Raw genomic sequence first — 17,310 nt, forward strand, 5'->3', positions numbered from 1 at the left:
CAGGATCTGCTTACCTTTCCGGAGCACCTGAGATCACCCCTAGTTTTTGGTTGGGTTCGTGTTGTTTATTCTTTAGTTTTCTATGTTGTGTCATGTGTACTATTGTTTGTCTGTTTGTTCTTTTTCATTTTTAGTCATGACGTTGTCAGTTTATTTTAGATTTATGAGTTTGACTGTTCCTTTAGTATCTTTCGTCCCTCTTTTAAGGTCGTTGATTCAAATAAGAATTAAAAAAACTGTTTAGGTATATCAATACCCATGTTACGTTAATCTTTAAAGAGCCAAATGTTGCAAAACACTTGTCCTACCTCCATGACAAATTTGTTATTGTCTCCAAACAACGTCGTTTTTGTCTGTAAATCACAATTTCATTGAAGTACATATACATAGTCAGGCAAACTATATCGACTTCCAAATAAAATACTGTCAATCTGTGATTTGTATGAAACCTATAAATGAATTTGCAAACGTGATGTTGTTAGGTTCCAAACTCATGGACGTCTGCTTAACATCTATTTCCGTATACATTAGATAATTTCTTAATATTTTTTTTTATAGATTTTTGTTTTTATTTCACACCTGCAAAGCTACCACTCTGCTACTCAATCAGAATGTCGAGAACCTTGTATACTGCCAGATCTTAAGAAAGCAATAGAAGATGTATCTACAGAAACTACTTGGATCCAACCTCATATTGTACCAGACAATACTTTCACAGCAAGGACAAATATCACCTATGAACCTATTGGAGAAGTGAAAAACTGTAGAGATTACATCAAAAGGAACAATGTAGTGTATTCTTCTAATAATATCGGATTTGAACCTGTCTCTATAGGATCAACATGTCCTTGGTACTTTGTCCGTAATATTGATCCAAATAGAATTCCTCGAGTTATCACAGAGGCTGAATGTGCATGTAAATGTTGTGGAAAGCCAGACCATCAATGCAATCATAGTCGTTGTTCAATTTCCCACAAGCCTAAGCTATGCCAAAAAATTTACACGTACAGAAAAGTTCTGAGGAGAACCGGATGTGTGAATGGAGAATATACATATAGTCAGTATATTGAACCAATCAGTGTAGGTTGTACATGTTCACGCTGCCCCAAACCCATTACTAGAAGAATGCATAGTTAAAACCTTTGGTAATTTGTTGACATGTCACAATTATATAGTTACATGTATTGTAACATGATATGTAAACAAAAGTATGATGTTCGATTTGAGCTCTTCTCTATAGGATCAACATTAAAAAGCGGGTTTGTTAAATGCATATGTGTGTTTTAGGGGTAGAGGGTAGTATATTATAATTTGAGAGAGTGAGAGAGAGATAGCGTGACTATAAATAAAATAAATGCCATATGAAAGTACTTGTTTGTTCCTATTTATTTTTTGCAGTTCATGCAAGTGTTCTAAGTCAAACAAAAGATTGGACACGACCGTGGTTTCCAATCACCATTTAAGCTATGGCTTTTCTTCTTTTAGTGTATGTTAATCAATCATGTTTTGTCTCATAAACCGGATAGATATAACTGAGTTGGTTCATAATAAAAATTGTAAGTTTATTAAATTCTCATTACAATGGCAGATACCTATAATGTTGAACAGCTTTTTCTATCAATATTATGTTACAGTTATTGAATATCACATATTTGTGAATAATAGTTACCAATAATATTAAAGTACAGATGCTCTTTTCACGAAATATACTATGACTAAAATTGAATGTTAGATTTATGTAAAACTTAGAACTGCTTTTGAGACAAAATTTCTGTAAGTAATAGTACTTGTTTTAAAAGATAAAAAAAACAGAAATAAAACATGCAGAAATTTGATGAAATAAATTTATTTCATTTAAGGTGTGAACAAATTAGTGGTTTTATATTTTACTTATGCGATATCCTGCAGGAAATGCAAATCCATCATTGGTACCATAGATCCACAATCCAAAGGACGCCCCGTTGGTTGTTTTTGCTTCATGCCTTCCCTGGCTAATGGTTATTGTAAACATGGAGTATTTACTGTGAAATTTTACAGGTTCTTGTATTTCTGTAATTCTACTTGGTGTAATCGTTGCCCCATCAATTTTAAGCGCTGATTTCTTTGCAGTTTCAATGATAATTAACAACGAACTAGAATAAGATGGCATGGTGAAATAGTAGTGGGTTAGATATTTATCTATTCCTGGAATTAATGTCATGAAGGCTTTTTGGTTTGATACTTTATGACTATAGAATTGAACCATTGATGGACAGGACGATACAATGGATGCCATGTTAGCATTATTGACCTCAATAAACCTCTTACTGATATTCAAAGAGACTGTAGAAAGAAGGTTCAGACTAGCATTGAAAATATTGATACTGCATGTCGAATTTGCATATATTCGAACTGATTTAACCGTAATGCCTTTGAAGCTTGGAACAAAAAATGTGTTGCTGTAGTCTCGCATTGGTATAACCATATCTGAAAATGGAGAGCAGCTACCAATGCTGGTGCAAACGATGTTTGAGAAAACAGCAACAGACTTTGATGTTCTGATATAGGATCCACTTATATCAATATGATCATTATTATAATTATCCCATACTATATCTAGGTTTAAACTAGTATTTATTAACGATTTTCCTATTTGTAATATTTTTACATCTGTAGCTGGGTTTGTTGAAATGATAGCTAAATAGGTCCCTGGCTCATGACCTTGATTATAGGCAGGTACAATGTATTCCGTTGACAGATAAGTTGTCGGTATTGCAATATAACCATCAACACCGTAATGACCTTTTTCTATTACATATAGTTTGGTAGGAATGTTACATTCCAGTTTGTATCCCTTTCTGTTCACGTTGCTGAGTGAATGAATGCTTGAGGCATTTGCTAAAATTATTTGTGCATACGTAGGCATCCCAAGGAATTTCAAATTGCAAACTCCTCTTCTTACAGATGAAAAGATAAGTTGTGCTGTTACAATATTTGGTGAAAAATGGATGTAAAATGTATGTCCCATTGGTTCTGAAAAAAAGAAAACGAAAGTGTACACCATACATTTAAGTTTTCCTGCAATGCTGCTATCCAAGAAGTGGAATATCAACCCGGTCACTTCAAATCGAACATTTAATTTTTTCTCTTTACGTTAGTTGGTTGCGTTATTAAAAAAATTATGGATGAAAAAATCAATCGAATCGCCAGTGATGGTGATACAAGGCTGAAAACACATTATGTATATATAATTCGTCAGAATATCAGCCCCAAAAAATTACATTTGATTTAAGGAAGCGAATATTTTGTTCTTCCCTGGCCGGGGTTTGAACTCATGCTACATAGATATCGTGGCACCAAATCGCCTTGCACTGCGCTAGACCATTCGACCACATGGGCTCTACAATAATAAAGCTTTTGCTGACCGGTGTTACCTGTCCTCGTCAGTTTTAATCTATCGCCGTAACACGGTACATGATATATATAAGGCGTGAAGATGGAATTTTTACAGATCAGCTAAATTATCTATAGTAAAGGATCCTACAAGTTAATGTAAGATCGATACAGTCACAGACATAATTATATTTATAAGTACGTCTAAACCAGTGACAACTCTACAACAGATTTATTCATCGGATCACCAGCAGACAACTATGTAGTACCCCGCGTCATGATAGACTAAATATAACCGAAATTCCCCTTTTATATACTTCTATTGAATGGAATTTTAAACCTCGACATATGGAAATATAAAACAACCAGCCTTCTTTTATAGTTGTGATGTTAGAAAACTTAATATCATTCATGGTTCGGAAGTATCATGGCGAAGCTCTTTAAATGCAGATCTGTCTTAATACTAAACTAAATCCCGCATGAAGCTGTAGCCATGCTGTTGAGGATTGTATTTACAATTGTTTCGAGTGCCCATTTCATTCTGAAGCAAGAGAAAAAAAGTTGATTTTAAAAAGATATGTTATACCAATTGAGCTTATATTGGCTGTTCACGGTGACCTTTATAAATTTCAGCAAAGTAAAGCAATTTTTGAATCTGTGCAATCTCACAACAGAATTACACAAAGATTCATATCTTCGCATACAATTAAAATTCTGAATTCCAGTTCACATTTACAAATATATCACGTTGCTTTTCATTTTTATTTATAGTTTGTATTACATGTATATTTACTATTTTGTTATACATTATTTTCTTTATTTATTTTGTGTGCAATTCCATATGCTGCTTTTGAAAATAAAATGTGTTCAAACAAAAACAAAACAAAAACGAAGATAAGTCACACAAAAAAAAAACTGAAAGTAACAAACTTGTACATTTGGTACATGTACATGTATATGTCAAAGAAATCACTAATCGATGTCAATGATCAGGTTTTAAAACAATACACGTGCCACACTCTTTTGATCGTCATCTGTGTGTAATCGATCGAAATTCATGTTCATTCAACAAGACCCTGTTAATAACGCACGTGTATACAGATTGTAAATGACTATATTATCTCAGCATATTATCATGGTTATAGGGTTTTTGTTTTATGAGTCTTGAATTTTGTAAAAAACAGATAATCTACATTGTATGGTATTTCAAAGCACCGCAATAAAAGTTGTTAAACATTTATTATCTAATTTCCAATAAGTTCAATATGGATAGAAAAAAAAGAATATTTTGTATTACACAACACAAACACACAACTTATTTAAAAACTGACTTGCTATTGCTTCATATTTAACTGGATAATCAGAGGTTTTATGGAAGTTGCATGTTGAGAGACCTTAGAAATGAAGCCATACTGACATTTTGTAGAAAACCTGCATACTGCAATTATTTCACTTAAATCCTGCATTTTCAACAATTTTTTTTAGGAGAAAAACAATCAAACGGAAAACATGTTCAATACATGGGAATTTTTAATTTTCCCATGGGAAATGTACTTTTAATCAGCTGTGGCAACAACAGGGACAACGGTGACATGATGGGACATATGGGAAAATTTATTTTTTTGATTATACATCACTTGGGCAAAAAATGTTTGTGATATCTTGTAAACCGACAAAGTCAGATTTGCCGATTCTGGAATGGCAAATTTGTCCCGCAAAGTGTTCATGTCTGCCATGTTGGTTGGCAGGCAGTCTCAGACTCATTTTTAAAAACTAAATACCCTGATGCTTATTTGTGGTCAAGTTTGGTTAAATTTGTGTCAGTTGTTTTAGAAGAAGACTTTTGTAAAAGATTACAAAAATTGACGAAAAATTGTTAAATTTGACTTTAAAGGGGAATGACTCCTTATGGGGTCAATTGACCATTTTGGTCATGTTTGACTTTTTAGTAGATCTTAGTTTGCTGAACATTTTTGCGGTTTACAAATTATCTCTATATATAATAAGATTTAAAATAATAGCCAAAAGCAACAAAATTTCCTGAAATTTACTAATTTAGGAACAGCAACCTAGCAACAGTTTGTCGGAATTGTCTAAAAATTTCGGGACACATATATCTCAACCTGATAAACATTTTTATCAACATCAAAATTGCTCTAAATGCTTTAGTTTCAGAGATATAAGTCAAAAACTGCATTTTAGATTTGAGTACGAATACAACTTTTACTATAAAGGACAATTACTCCTAAAGGGGTCAATTGACCCTTTTGGTCATGCTGACTTATTTGTAGATCTAACTTTGCTAACCTGGGAGAGTGGTGTAACAGTTCAACAGCATTTAGGCTAAGTAATACATTATTTGTTTAAAGGGAAACGATTTCATTTTAACATCAAATAAGTCACAGTAGAATAATGATTTCTACAAGTTATTGTTTAAAGGGAAACGATTTCATTTTAACATCAAATAAGTCACAGTAGAATAATGATTTCTACAAGTTATTATCTTTTTCTGAGTAAAAACTGTACTAGTAATTACAACATGTACACGACATATGTTGATGATAGGTAACACTAGGCCACCAGAATCGGAATTTTTAGTTCATTCAAGATTGGCGAGTGGTCTAGACCGATTGGCACTGTGAAGATGTTGTTGTCTCGATATCTAGATAGCATGAGTTCGACCGAGGGAAGAACAGAGATTTAACATTGTTGTGCTGATATTCAGAGTTATTATGAATATAATAAGTGTTTTAGCCGTGTATCACCGTCACTGGTGATAAAATTGATTGATCTGTTGTAGAGTTGTCGCTTGTTTATACGTACTTTTTTACTATTTTATCCGTTATATATATGTACCATTATACACACTTACAGTATTGAAATAGTAACTAAACATGCGGTAATAGTTCTATCTCAAGTTTTCTTGGGTAATAATTAGACAAACAATTGTAATTATGATTGTTATGTTATGTTGTTTCCATTGGAAATTGCCTCTATGTATTGTATACTTCGTTACTTCACTTTTAAAACCAATCGTCAATTAAAAGTCATTCGTGTATATAATTTCAAAATTCATGGAAAGCCGGGTTCTATGAAAAATCGAAGGGAAACTACTGGTTTTTCATTGGACGAACATATATGAGTATGGTCTATTGATCATTCTTTTTTTAAACTTTTGGTCCTCGATGCTGTTCGACTTTGTGCTTGTTTCGGCTTTCAAACTTTTGTATCTTGGCGTCACTAGTAGATCTTGTGTGGACAAAATGCACTTCTGGCGTATTAAAATTTTGAACTTATTGCCTTTTGTTGGCTGTTGTTCGTGTGTTTCTTTGTCAATTGTGTTCTCCAATTTATTTATATTGTAGTCCTGTGGTGTTGAGTTGTCATTTTAATGTTATATTTCAAATGGCTATAAAAGAGGGAGGTTTGGCATGCAACAAAACCAGGTTCAACCCACCATTTTTTCCTTTAAAAATGTCCTGTACCAAGTCAGGAATATTGCCATTGTTATATTATAGTTCGTTTCTGTGTGTGTTACATTTTAACGTTGCGTCGTTTGTTTTCTCTTATTTTTGAGTGTAAATTCACATTGCGATAAGACGTGTCACGGTACTTGTCTATCCCAAATTCATGTATTTGGTTTTGATGTTATATTTGTTATTCTCGTGGGATTTTGTCTGATGCTTGGTCCGTTTCTGTGTGTGCTACATTGTAGTGTTGTGTCGTTGTTCTCCTCTCATATTTTATGCGTTTCCCTCAGTTTTAGTTTGTTACCCCGATTTTGTTTTTTGTCCATGGATTTATGAGTTTGAACAGCTGTATACTACTGTTGCCTTTATTTAGATATGCTTGAATATGAAAAGTATATAAAACTGACCACAATATCCGCAAGTCATTCTACATGCATTCCTCTTGTCATCATTATTACTTTCACATATATTAGATTCCCTGTTTAGATATTGACAATCTTTCCTAGTGTCAAGACACATATTATTTACCGGTGCCAATTCCGTAGTTGGTGCTGAAAAGACTAACGACCTCTTGGTTACTAGTATGTAAATTATATGCATGTGGTACAATAAGTTTGTTATTCTATAATATTGCCCAAAATATGGTTATTTGGCTTTTGAATTGCATTATCTATCCTTATTTTATTGATAAAATGAATAATCTGCTTACTCTTTTGAACGCTGCTATTCCTTAAACCAATGCGGCATTGAAAATATGTTGAAATTAACTTCTAAGTCATTAGGGTACTGATTGATAGTTGTCTCATTGGCAATACACCACATGTTCTAATTTGTGTGCATATAGCCCTAACGTGTTGGATGTTTTCAATGCACTTGTACTTGTATTTGATGTGCTTTCTAACTGTTTTGATTAAAAAAAAACATGTGCAACTGATGCGTTCTAAATGTACGCACATTCGGTTACTTAATTTTTACGCATGCTTTATGAATAAATTATATTAAATGCTTCGTATAAACTACGTTTCTTATTATGTGGCATCCATAATTTTTTATTAATTCATTAATCGTAGGTATTGCTACCTACACGTTGGTAGTTTTCGAATAAAATGATTGCAGTATGTTACCCACAGTAGAACTTAAGTCTTCCTGTGGGTTTTTGTCAATTACTGTGTACCTACCGTGAGTTTGTTGGGTGTGTAAAATGTTTCTGTGACACTGACTATTACACAAATCATCTGTACAACATTCATTGCATAAATCTTTTGTCAGTCGTTTCCCAAAAATGGGCTTTGCAATGATTGCACCAGGACACACCTTAAATTATATTGCAGCCTTGTAGATCATTACATGCGGGGTATTTTCTGTGTTTAACACGGGGCGAGGGCTTTGAAGTCAAGCCAAAGGTAAAAGTATCAAATTTACACCAAAGAATTGTTCGTACGGAAGTTGTAATTTCAGAGTCTATTTCCAGCCAACAGAAGCAAACGTCCCAAGAGCTCTGTTTTCTCAATCACCCCTCTTCAGGTTTTTGTTTTGCAGATTTTTAGAGGTAAAATTCAAGTTTCAATATATAAACTACGTTGCGGTGACCGATTTTTCTGATTCCTAGCTATAGTACATTATATGGTTATGAATTTATATAATAGAATTAGACCTAATGCCAGCCTCCCACTTAAATTTTGTGGATTTAAAGTTACTTTTCATCAAATAAATGTGTCGCACGGGATGACAAGTAAAGTATCTCTCACAGGTGAATATTCAATTTTGTATTCAGGATCATGAATCGAAAATCATTAAATTGATTAAAATTATAATGGAATGTTACATGTATTACTCAGCATAATCACAATTTCCCAGTAGGTTCGGGTTGTGGTTTATGTGACCACTAGATCAGCCCTTTATTTCATACATTTTTGTTTTTCTTGATCGGTACTTATTTAAATAAATTATGATTTTTATACATTTTCTTAATTTTGACTTTGAATAATACCTTTGATGAGATGTTACAAATATATTTCTTAAACAACATTATTTTGCATCTTCCAGCTCCTAAAGTTCCATTCACAAACGTTTTGTCTTTGTGATGATTTTGTATATAAGGTTAATTGTTTACATTAGTTACAGTTCGGTAGAAGCCTCATTTTATATATTTGTATAATACTTTAATAAACATAAAAAGAATAAGATGTTTCGCAGGTAAACTTTGGGTCAGGTCAAATGTAAAGGGGTGTTCCTTAGGAAACTCAGATACTGGTAAGAAGGCACTTTGATAGAACACCCTCCTTCAAGAATGATACAGTTTAAATCGGGGTATATAAAGAGGAGAGATTCCTAGCTCAGGGTCGATTGTCATAAGTCTTCAGAGACATAAGACCAAGGTACGGTACGTTTATATTCGAGATCGCTGTCTCTTATAATAATTGACAACTAATAGTGTTTGGCGAAAGGTGCTTTATTATAGTAATGCATATATAGTTATACCAAGCATGGTATCAATAAGCTACAATGAACAAAATGTGAATATGAAGCACCTGAACCCCAATGTGGGTAATAATAAAAGTAATTAGAAAAAATTAACAATAAAAAGAAAAAGAAAAAATGTTTTATATCAATTACATAATAAAAGTGGCCTGGAACATGCTCTTCCGCCCAAAACCACATGGCAATACAAACCCGGATGAAGCATCAAAGGGAAGCAATTCTTACAAGGCGTCATCAATTATGTACAATGAGAGTTGCCTCCCATTGTACGCAATTGACAACTAATAGTGTTTGGCGAAAGGTGCTTTATTATAGTAATGCATATATAGTTATACCAAGCATGGTATCAATAAGCTACAATGAACAAAATGTGAATATGAAGCACCTGAACCCAAAACGAAGTCGCCAAACACAGGGGTTAATAATATATACATAAAAAATAAAAAAAAAATAAAAAACCAACAAACCCAACAACATCAAATCAAGAATATAAAAATACACCGGCGAAAATACCCTAACACTAACTACCAATCAAATAATTCATAGCTGACGTAACCCGATACATATCAACACTAGCTTGTTTAATGTAAGTCTGAAAACAATCAGATCTCCAGTCTCCGTGATGTTTCAATAAAATCTCAGGAATACCAGCCTTGGTGGCTAATGTAGCCCCTCCGTGTCTCAGCGAATGAAAAGAATAAACTGAAGGGTCTAAACCAACAAGAACAATTAACTCTCTAAAACGGTTCAACAAAACGGATCTAGATAAAGGCAATAATTTACCATGAACAGGTAAAGCAAAAACGGGAGCATTCTTATCACCAGGTATTAAAGACACAAGATGCTTATAAGCTCGAGCAGGACATATTGATGGCTCAACTGAGCAACACAAAGAAACCTGATGGGTGTAATCATGATTTTGTCTAGTCTTTGACCATTTTAATAAAAGGAGGATACCCTTTTCACTAACAACAACATTATCTCTGATCAATTGTTCACGGGAATTAAAAGATGTAGAGCTTCTGCTGACCAGGTTTGACGCCCTAAGCATACCAAAAAAAGCAAACGTTAGAAAACACCATAAACAAGCATCTAAATAATCATAAATATTCAACAACCTAACAATATCAATTAAATGTGTAGGTAACAATGGTAATTTTGACACAGCCACATGCTGATTCTTATGACTCAATCCTCTTAAAGTCAATTTGAATTCTGTAGATAAAAAAGGTTCCACAGTAAAACCAAAAAGTTGACTCCAGGTCTTAATGCCAGAAATATAATTCTTAACAGATGAAAAACTGCTTAAACTCTTGGATAGAAAACATGCATAAGCACACAATATATCCTTAATACAAGGAAATGGTCGAAATTTATAATAAACACAAAAAATATGGTATGCATTGAGTTGACTCTTCAAATTTGAATAAGTACCAGGCCGAAAGGCTGCACCCTTAGCAAGCTTGACCTCTTTCTGCAAAACTGCTCTTCTGGACTTAAGACCTGGAAGTCATAAACAACAGTAATTAGATAAACAACAATGTCATATTAATTATCAAAGTTAGTCTTATCTGACACTAAATATGCGCAAAAAGAATGTCAATGTATCATGTATGAAAACCTAAATGTTTATAATATCATTAAACATATGACCAACACTTCTTTCTCAATAAAATCTGAATTGTAAAGTTTAGATTCTATAAAAAACTGTGATCTGTTCTTCTCCGAAAGATTCCAACGGGATAGCAAATCCGATAACCTATTTTCAACAGATGCTATATAACTCACACGCAGTTGAACATTACTTGACGAACACAAGTACCATATTTGACGTGCCAAATTCAACATTTCCTGATCACGTCCTGTTCCCCTATTTAAAATTTCAACACATGATTGATTGTCACAAAACAGCTGTACCCGTTTATTTGAGATACTTGATGTCCAGAATTGAATTGCTATGTAAATCGCATACATTTCAAGCACAGATATGTGCATGTCCCGCAAAGAATCCGGTATATCCGAATGAAAAAATTCAAATGTCGTGAAGTTGACACCACCAATACCCTTGAGACACGCGTCAGAGGAAATAATTGCGTCTGGTGAAGACCAATCTACATCGGGAATTATACTAATTCCATTATAGTCATGTAAAAATAATAACCACCACCGAATGTCTTGTCTAAATTCATCTGTAATATGAACACGATAATGATTGAAATGGTATTTTCGTAATGTCTGTAACATGCGTGAAATAAAAAGTCTTCCGCTTCGGACACATTCGGAAATAAAAGCCAACTTGCCAATAACTTGTTGTAACTGACGTTTGGTGCAATGTTTTTTCTTTTCAAATCTTTGTAACAACTCATAAGTCTCTTGTAATTTAATCTCTGGAATTCGGACTGTCATGTCAATTGAGTTATACTCCTTGCCGAGAAATGTCAAAACTTTTGTCGGCGGCAAACACTTTTCTTTGCTGACTTCTAATCCTAACCTCTGAAACAATTCTAAAACAAAATTATAATCATGTTCAGCGTTCTGATTGTCACTAACACCACCAAAATCATCAACATAGTTTATTGTATGAATGTTAGATTTCCATAGCATATAGGAAACAGCATTCGTTGTTCGCTGACATGCCTGTGGCGAAGAGCGCATACCAAAAATAAGACGATTGTCAATAAAAATTTGTCCCCTCCATTCATAACCTTGTAAATGCAAGTCGTGCGGATCTAATACTAGCTGACGAAAAGCCCGGGACAAATCCAACTTCCAAATGGCACACCCACGACCGTGATTCAAGAGCAAAGAAATAAATTCTTCGTGTCTAGGATAATAAAGTTTAAAAGTTTCATTCAAAAAGGTGTCCGAAGGTATGCCTTCATTTATGGACAAATTATTGCCATGCGAACAGTCAACAATTACTCTCCTATCGGAATCTCCCTTAGGAACTGTGAATAATGGTGATAATGTTAAATGACAACAAAGAGGGTTCTTTCGGAAAGGACCATAAATAGCCCCAAGGTCTGATTCTTTTGAAATATATGAATCAATAAAACTTGAAAACTGATTAAGATGATTTTGTCGACGTGTGGGGGGATCGGGCAGTGTATCTTTGATATAGTTTAACGGCCATCCATACTTCAAAAATGCAACGACTATTTTATCATGATAATCTTCTAAAAGTTGTTCCCACAATTGTATGTTGAAATTAAAAAAAATGTAGAACGTACTGGAATTTTACAATATGCAAAATTCGGCTTGCCACTGTAGAACACGGCTTCATGAACACTTGAAAAATTATTTATATTCATTTCACAAAATTTGGTTGATACATCTTTCAAAATATTTCCACTCATATCTGGTGAATACTCAAAATCAATAGACCCTGATGTTTTCGTAAACCAAGGACAAATACTTGAAGCTAAAAGTACATTATTAGTTTCATCAACAACATTGTAATTCATGTAATTGTTATCTTTGACAACAGTGTCAAAATCAGTGCTACATAATAAAGATTGCAATAAATATGAATCATTTTCATAAATAGACACACCTGTAAACACAGGGGACGTTTTTTCACTACAAGCATTGTCACAATAACCAACGCCTGTTAAATTAAAACCTACGGAACTTGACTCGCCTATAGATTCACATGACGAAACATCATAAATATTACTCAAAACATCTGCCTCATATGCAGAGGATATTCCTAATGAATCTTGTGAATTATCAAACAACACACCTATATTTGCAGGGGAATAAGATTTCGTTAACTCATCATACACACCCGAATAATCAGGGGAAGCAATCGCACCTGACATAATTGCAGGGGGTTTCACAACATCATTTTCGTAATTATCACACAATAACACACCTGTAATTACAGGGGAATATAATTTCTTTTGAATAATACTATTACTGATCATTTTAGTAGATTCACAATGTAGCACTGAAGTTGAACATCATTGATGATGCGGACAATCCTTCGAAGGATGTAGCACAGACGCATCACTCGAATCTTTTCCTTTACGGACGCACTTTCTGCAAACATGCAATAGTTTTTTGTCTCCATAGGCTCCAAAATGATCTCCGGATCGACTACAGTTTCCCGCTTGATATGCGCCGCAAATTGGATTGCGATTAACCGGCTTATCCTTGAAAACTGTTTTAGTCGGGGTAGACGAAGACGAAGTGAGGGGGGTGACGAGAGTACGGCCTTGTTCTTCAACAAATGCATGCGACCAATTTTTGTGACCTCTTTCTATGGAACGCAAAACTTCGGCGTGAAAATCCTTTATCTCCGCAAAGGGGTATTTTTCAACGAGATAAAGCAAATTAATGAGATGTTTTTGTCTGTGCACAGAAATGGCTTGTTTTTCAATGTTATGCATAATGAATGTTTCACCTCTGACTAGTTGTGCTAGACCGAAATCTTTATCAGAATAATTGACCGATTTGGTTTGTGCATGCTCATGTGGCCATGGCACATCATATTTAACTCTATCCTTAGCAGCTCTTGCTTCACCGGAAACTGCTGTTCTTTTTTGTTTATCTTTGAATATAACATATGGTAAATCATTACCTTTGATTTGAGCTTTGTCCTTATCCTCGTCGTTATCATTTGAAGAATCAGAATCAGAATCATCGGAAGTGGACGAAGATTGATTAAGCAGCTGTCGAGTAAGCTCTTTAGCCTGTTTTCCAACTTTATCTTGATTCCGTAACTCATTAAGCGATGGAAGCTTTAATGTTTTAACTTTTTTACCATTGTCCTTCGCTTTGGTTCTTGAAGATTCACCACCTGATGTTTTCTTGGCTACAAGGAGCTCGTGTTGTTTCGCCAACAAATCACGTTCCAAAATTTTGTTTTGTATTGTTAATTCTTGAATTGTCTTATCAAGTTCACTCACAATGTTCGTAGATGAAGGTAATTTTGGACGAACGCCAGCACTTGCTTCGTCTGATTTCGGTGTTGATGTCTGACGATGAACCACGTTTTCAGAATTAATTATATCTCCAGCTTCTGTAACTGAATCGAAATCCTTCTGCATTTCAAAAGATGATAGAATAAAGTCTTTTAAGTACGCTGGAGGTTTTCTTGTTCTATTGTTTTCCATCGGATGTCAAGAAAAAATGTTTTATATCAATTACATAATAAAAGTGGCCTGGAACATGCTCTTCCGCCCAATACAAGATTCAAAACCACAGGATTGAAAAATAAGATTTCCAAAATGTAATAAAAATTGAGTAAGAAAACCAAATTGAAAGCAAATATAATAAGCAACTCACAAATTCAACTACCTCATTACATAACGAAACAAGAATGTGTCCATAGTACTTGGGTGCCCCATCCGCACTATCATTTTCTATGTTCAGTGGACAGTGAAAATGGGTAAAAAATCTAATTTTGCATTAAAATTAAAAAGATCATATCATAGGGAACATGTGTACTAATTTCAAGTTGATTGAACTTCAACTTCATCAAAAACTACCTCGACCAAAAACTTAAACCTGAAGAAATGTTTCGCAGGTAAACTTTGGGTCAGGTCAAATGTAAAGGGGTGTTCCTTAGGAAACTCAGATACTGGTAAGAAGGCACTTTGATAGAACACCCTCCTTCAAGAATGATACAGTTTAAATCGGGGTATATAAAGAGGAGAGATTCCTAGCTCAGGGTCGATTGTCATAAGTCTTCAGAGACATAAGACCAAGGTACGGTACGTTTATATTCGAGATCGCTGTCTCTTATAATAATAGATATAGTGTTATTATTACGCTTAGGTAATAAAGAACAGGTTGGTGCCTGTTAGAAATACCGAGTTGTACGTTTACAAGCTGAACCGTATTGTACTGTATAGGACAAGTGTGAGTCTGTGTGACCACCTTGTAAAGTACATAATTGTACCAACAGAACAAAGACAAGTTTGTAAACTCGTAGGGTACATTATTGTACCAGGAGGACAAGTTTGTTCCTGACCCAGAACAAATTTGTAAGAGTACAAATTTATACCAGTGTATATATTTTAAGTAGATTAGTTTATAGACAGTTCATTTGAGATTTCAAAGAGCAGTTGTACATATTTTGGTTCATTGGCGTTAATTTATGAATAAAAACTGGTAACAGACTCATTCTAAAATAGAAACAGACACGCTTACCCTTTGTACACGTTACATAATTTGGTGGTGGCTAGCGGTGGGATCCAAATTGTTCATTTTTAAATGCATAGTGAAAGATTATATTCAAATTTGATCATCTTATAAACTTATATCCAAACTGTCTTGTGAGAATTTACTGTTCACTTTTACACAGATCGTTTATGTTCAAACTGTTCACTTTTGCACAGTTCAAAATTGTCCTGTTAACGTTTTAAATTTCCCAGGTTTAGTTGTGATTATTATTTACATTAGGGATTAACGATCGATAGTGGTATAGGCAATATTTTGATTCACATTTATTACATTGTACATTTATGACATTTATATTTTGTGTATATAAAAAAGAAGAAGTGGTATGATTGCCAATGAGACAACTGTCCACAAGAGACCAAAATGACACAGACATTAACAACTATAGGTCACCGTAAGGCCTTCGACAATGAGCAAAGCCCATACCGCATAGTCAGCTATAAAAGGCCCCGATAAGACAATGTAAAACAATTCAAACGAGAAATCTAACGGCCTTGTTTATATAAAAAAAAAATGAACGAAAAACAAATATGTAACACATAAACAAACGACAATCACTGAATTACAGGCTCCTGATGGTTAAATTGCATATTAAAGTACAAACATGTCTTTTGATGATACATTCGACGAATACATAAAACAATAATATGATATGGAAGAAGGAACAATGTATAGAGACAGTTTTGTTTCATCAACACCAAAAGATCAAGGTGTTCGCCCAAAATATGGCATTGTTTCAAGAAACGATTGGGGTCTGGGATCAAGAGGGTCCTCATTGTGAAGAAAGGGAAATAATCAAAAAGTTGAATTACCAACATTCAACAACCCGAATACGCACAAAACTGTTTAATTCCCACATTGATTTAGAGGAAGGGGATACTTTGCCTTTATCTATAGATAATAGTTACATTAGGGAAAAAGACAAAACTGACAAATCAAAGTACCGACATACTGGTAACACAGGTAATTCTGGAGTAAAAATCAAACCATGTCAATATGATGGTAGCACATCATGGACGGACTATTTGTCCCATTTTGAAATGTTTGCACTTGTAAATAAATGGTCGGAAAATCGAAAAGGGTTATACTTGGCGGTATCGTTAATGGGACAAGCACAGGATGTACTTGGAGATTTACCAAGTGAGAAAAGACAAAACTTTTCCTATTTAGTCAGTGCACTTGAAGAGCGATTCGCGCCTCCTAGTCAAACTGAGTTATACAGAGTTCAGTTTAAAGAAAGACGTCAAAAAGCCAGCGAATTACTTCCCGAATTAGGCCAGTCAATTCGGAGATGGTCCAACTTGGCATATCCTACTGCCCCGTTGGACGTACGATAAACTCTCGGGAAAGAGCAGTTTATTGACGCGCTCGTTGATTCGGAAATGCGACTTAGAATAAAGCAAGTGCGACCGAAAGGTTTAAATGATGCCGTGAGATTTGCCGTTGAATTAGAGGCGTACAATAAAGCCGAAAATAAAGTAAGAGAGGGACGAGGTTATTTACGGCAAACTATGAATAGTGACAAGTTAGATAGGTAAGAAAAGATTTCAAATAGTCACTCGCCAAACAAAGACATTGCATCATGGATGCAAACAATGGAGAAAAGTCTTAGTGCTCTTGCGACTGAAATGGCAAAATTAAAAACTAGTGGTACAAATGAGGGGTGTTCTTATGATTAAGGGAGATATACCCAAAGTAAGAGGACAAATAAGGATTGTTACAATTGTGGCAAATTTGGTCATTTAGCAAGGGACTGTCGTCTACCCCGAAGAAATCAGAACAATTATAATGGAAATAAGGG

At 34.4% G+C, this 17,310-nt stretch overlaps 1 protein-coding gene across 1 annotated transcript in view; it reads right to left on the reverse strand.

Annotated features, from left to right (window-relative positions):
* Window positions 1–1,843: 1,843 nt before the first annotated feature.
* LOC139526092 (uncharacterized) overlaps window positions 1,844–17,310 on the reverse strand; it is a 58,410-nt gene continuing 42,943 nt past the window's right edge. The window contains exons 6-8 of the mRNA XM_071321244.1: window positions 8,021–8,156; window positions 7,250–7,402; window positions 1,844–3,012 (exon numbers count right to left, since the gene is read on the reverse strand). Of these exons, the coding sequence (XP_071177345.1) occupies window positions 1,880–3,012; window positions 7,250–7,361 (1,245 nt within the window). The 5' untranslated portion in view covers window positions 7,362–7,402; window positions 8,021–8,156 and the 3' untranslated portion in view covers window positions 1,844–1,879. The remainder of the gene's footprint in view (window positions 3,013–7,249; window positions 7,403–8,020; window positions 8,157–17,310) is intronic.

The sequence above is a fragment of the Mytilus edulis genome, chromosome 6, assembly GCF_963676685.1.
Source record: "Mytilus edulis chromosome 6, xbMytEdul2.2, whole genome shotgun sequence".
In the NCBI taxonomy this organism is placed as follows: domain Eukaryota; kingdom Metazoa; phylum Mollusca; class Bivalvia; order Mytilida; family Mytilidae; genus Mytilus; species Mytilus edulis.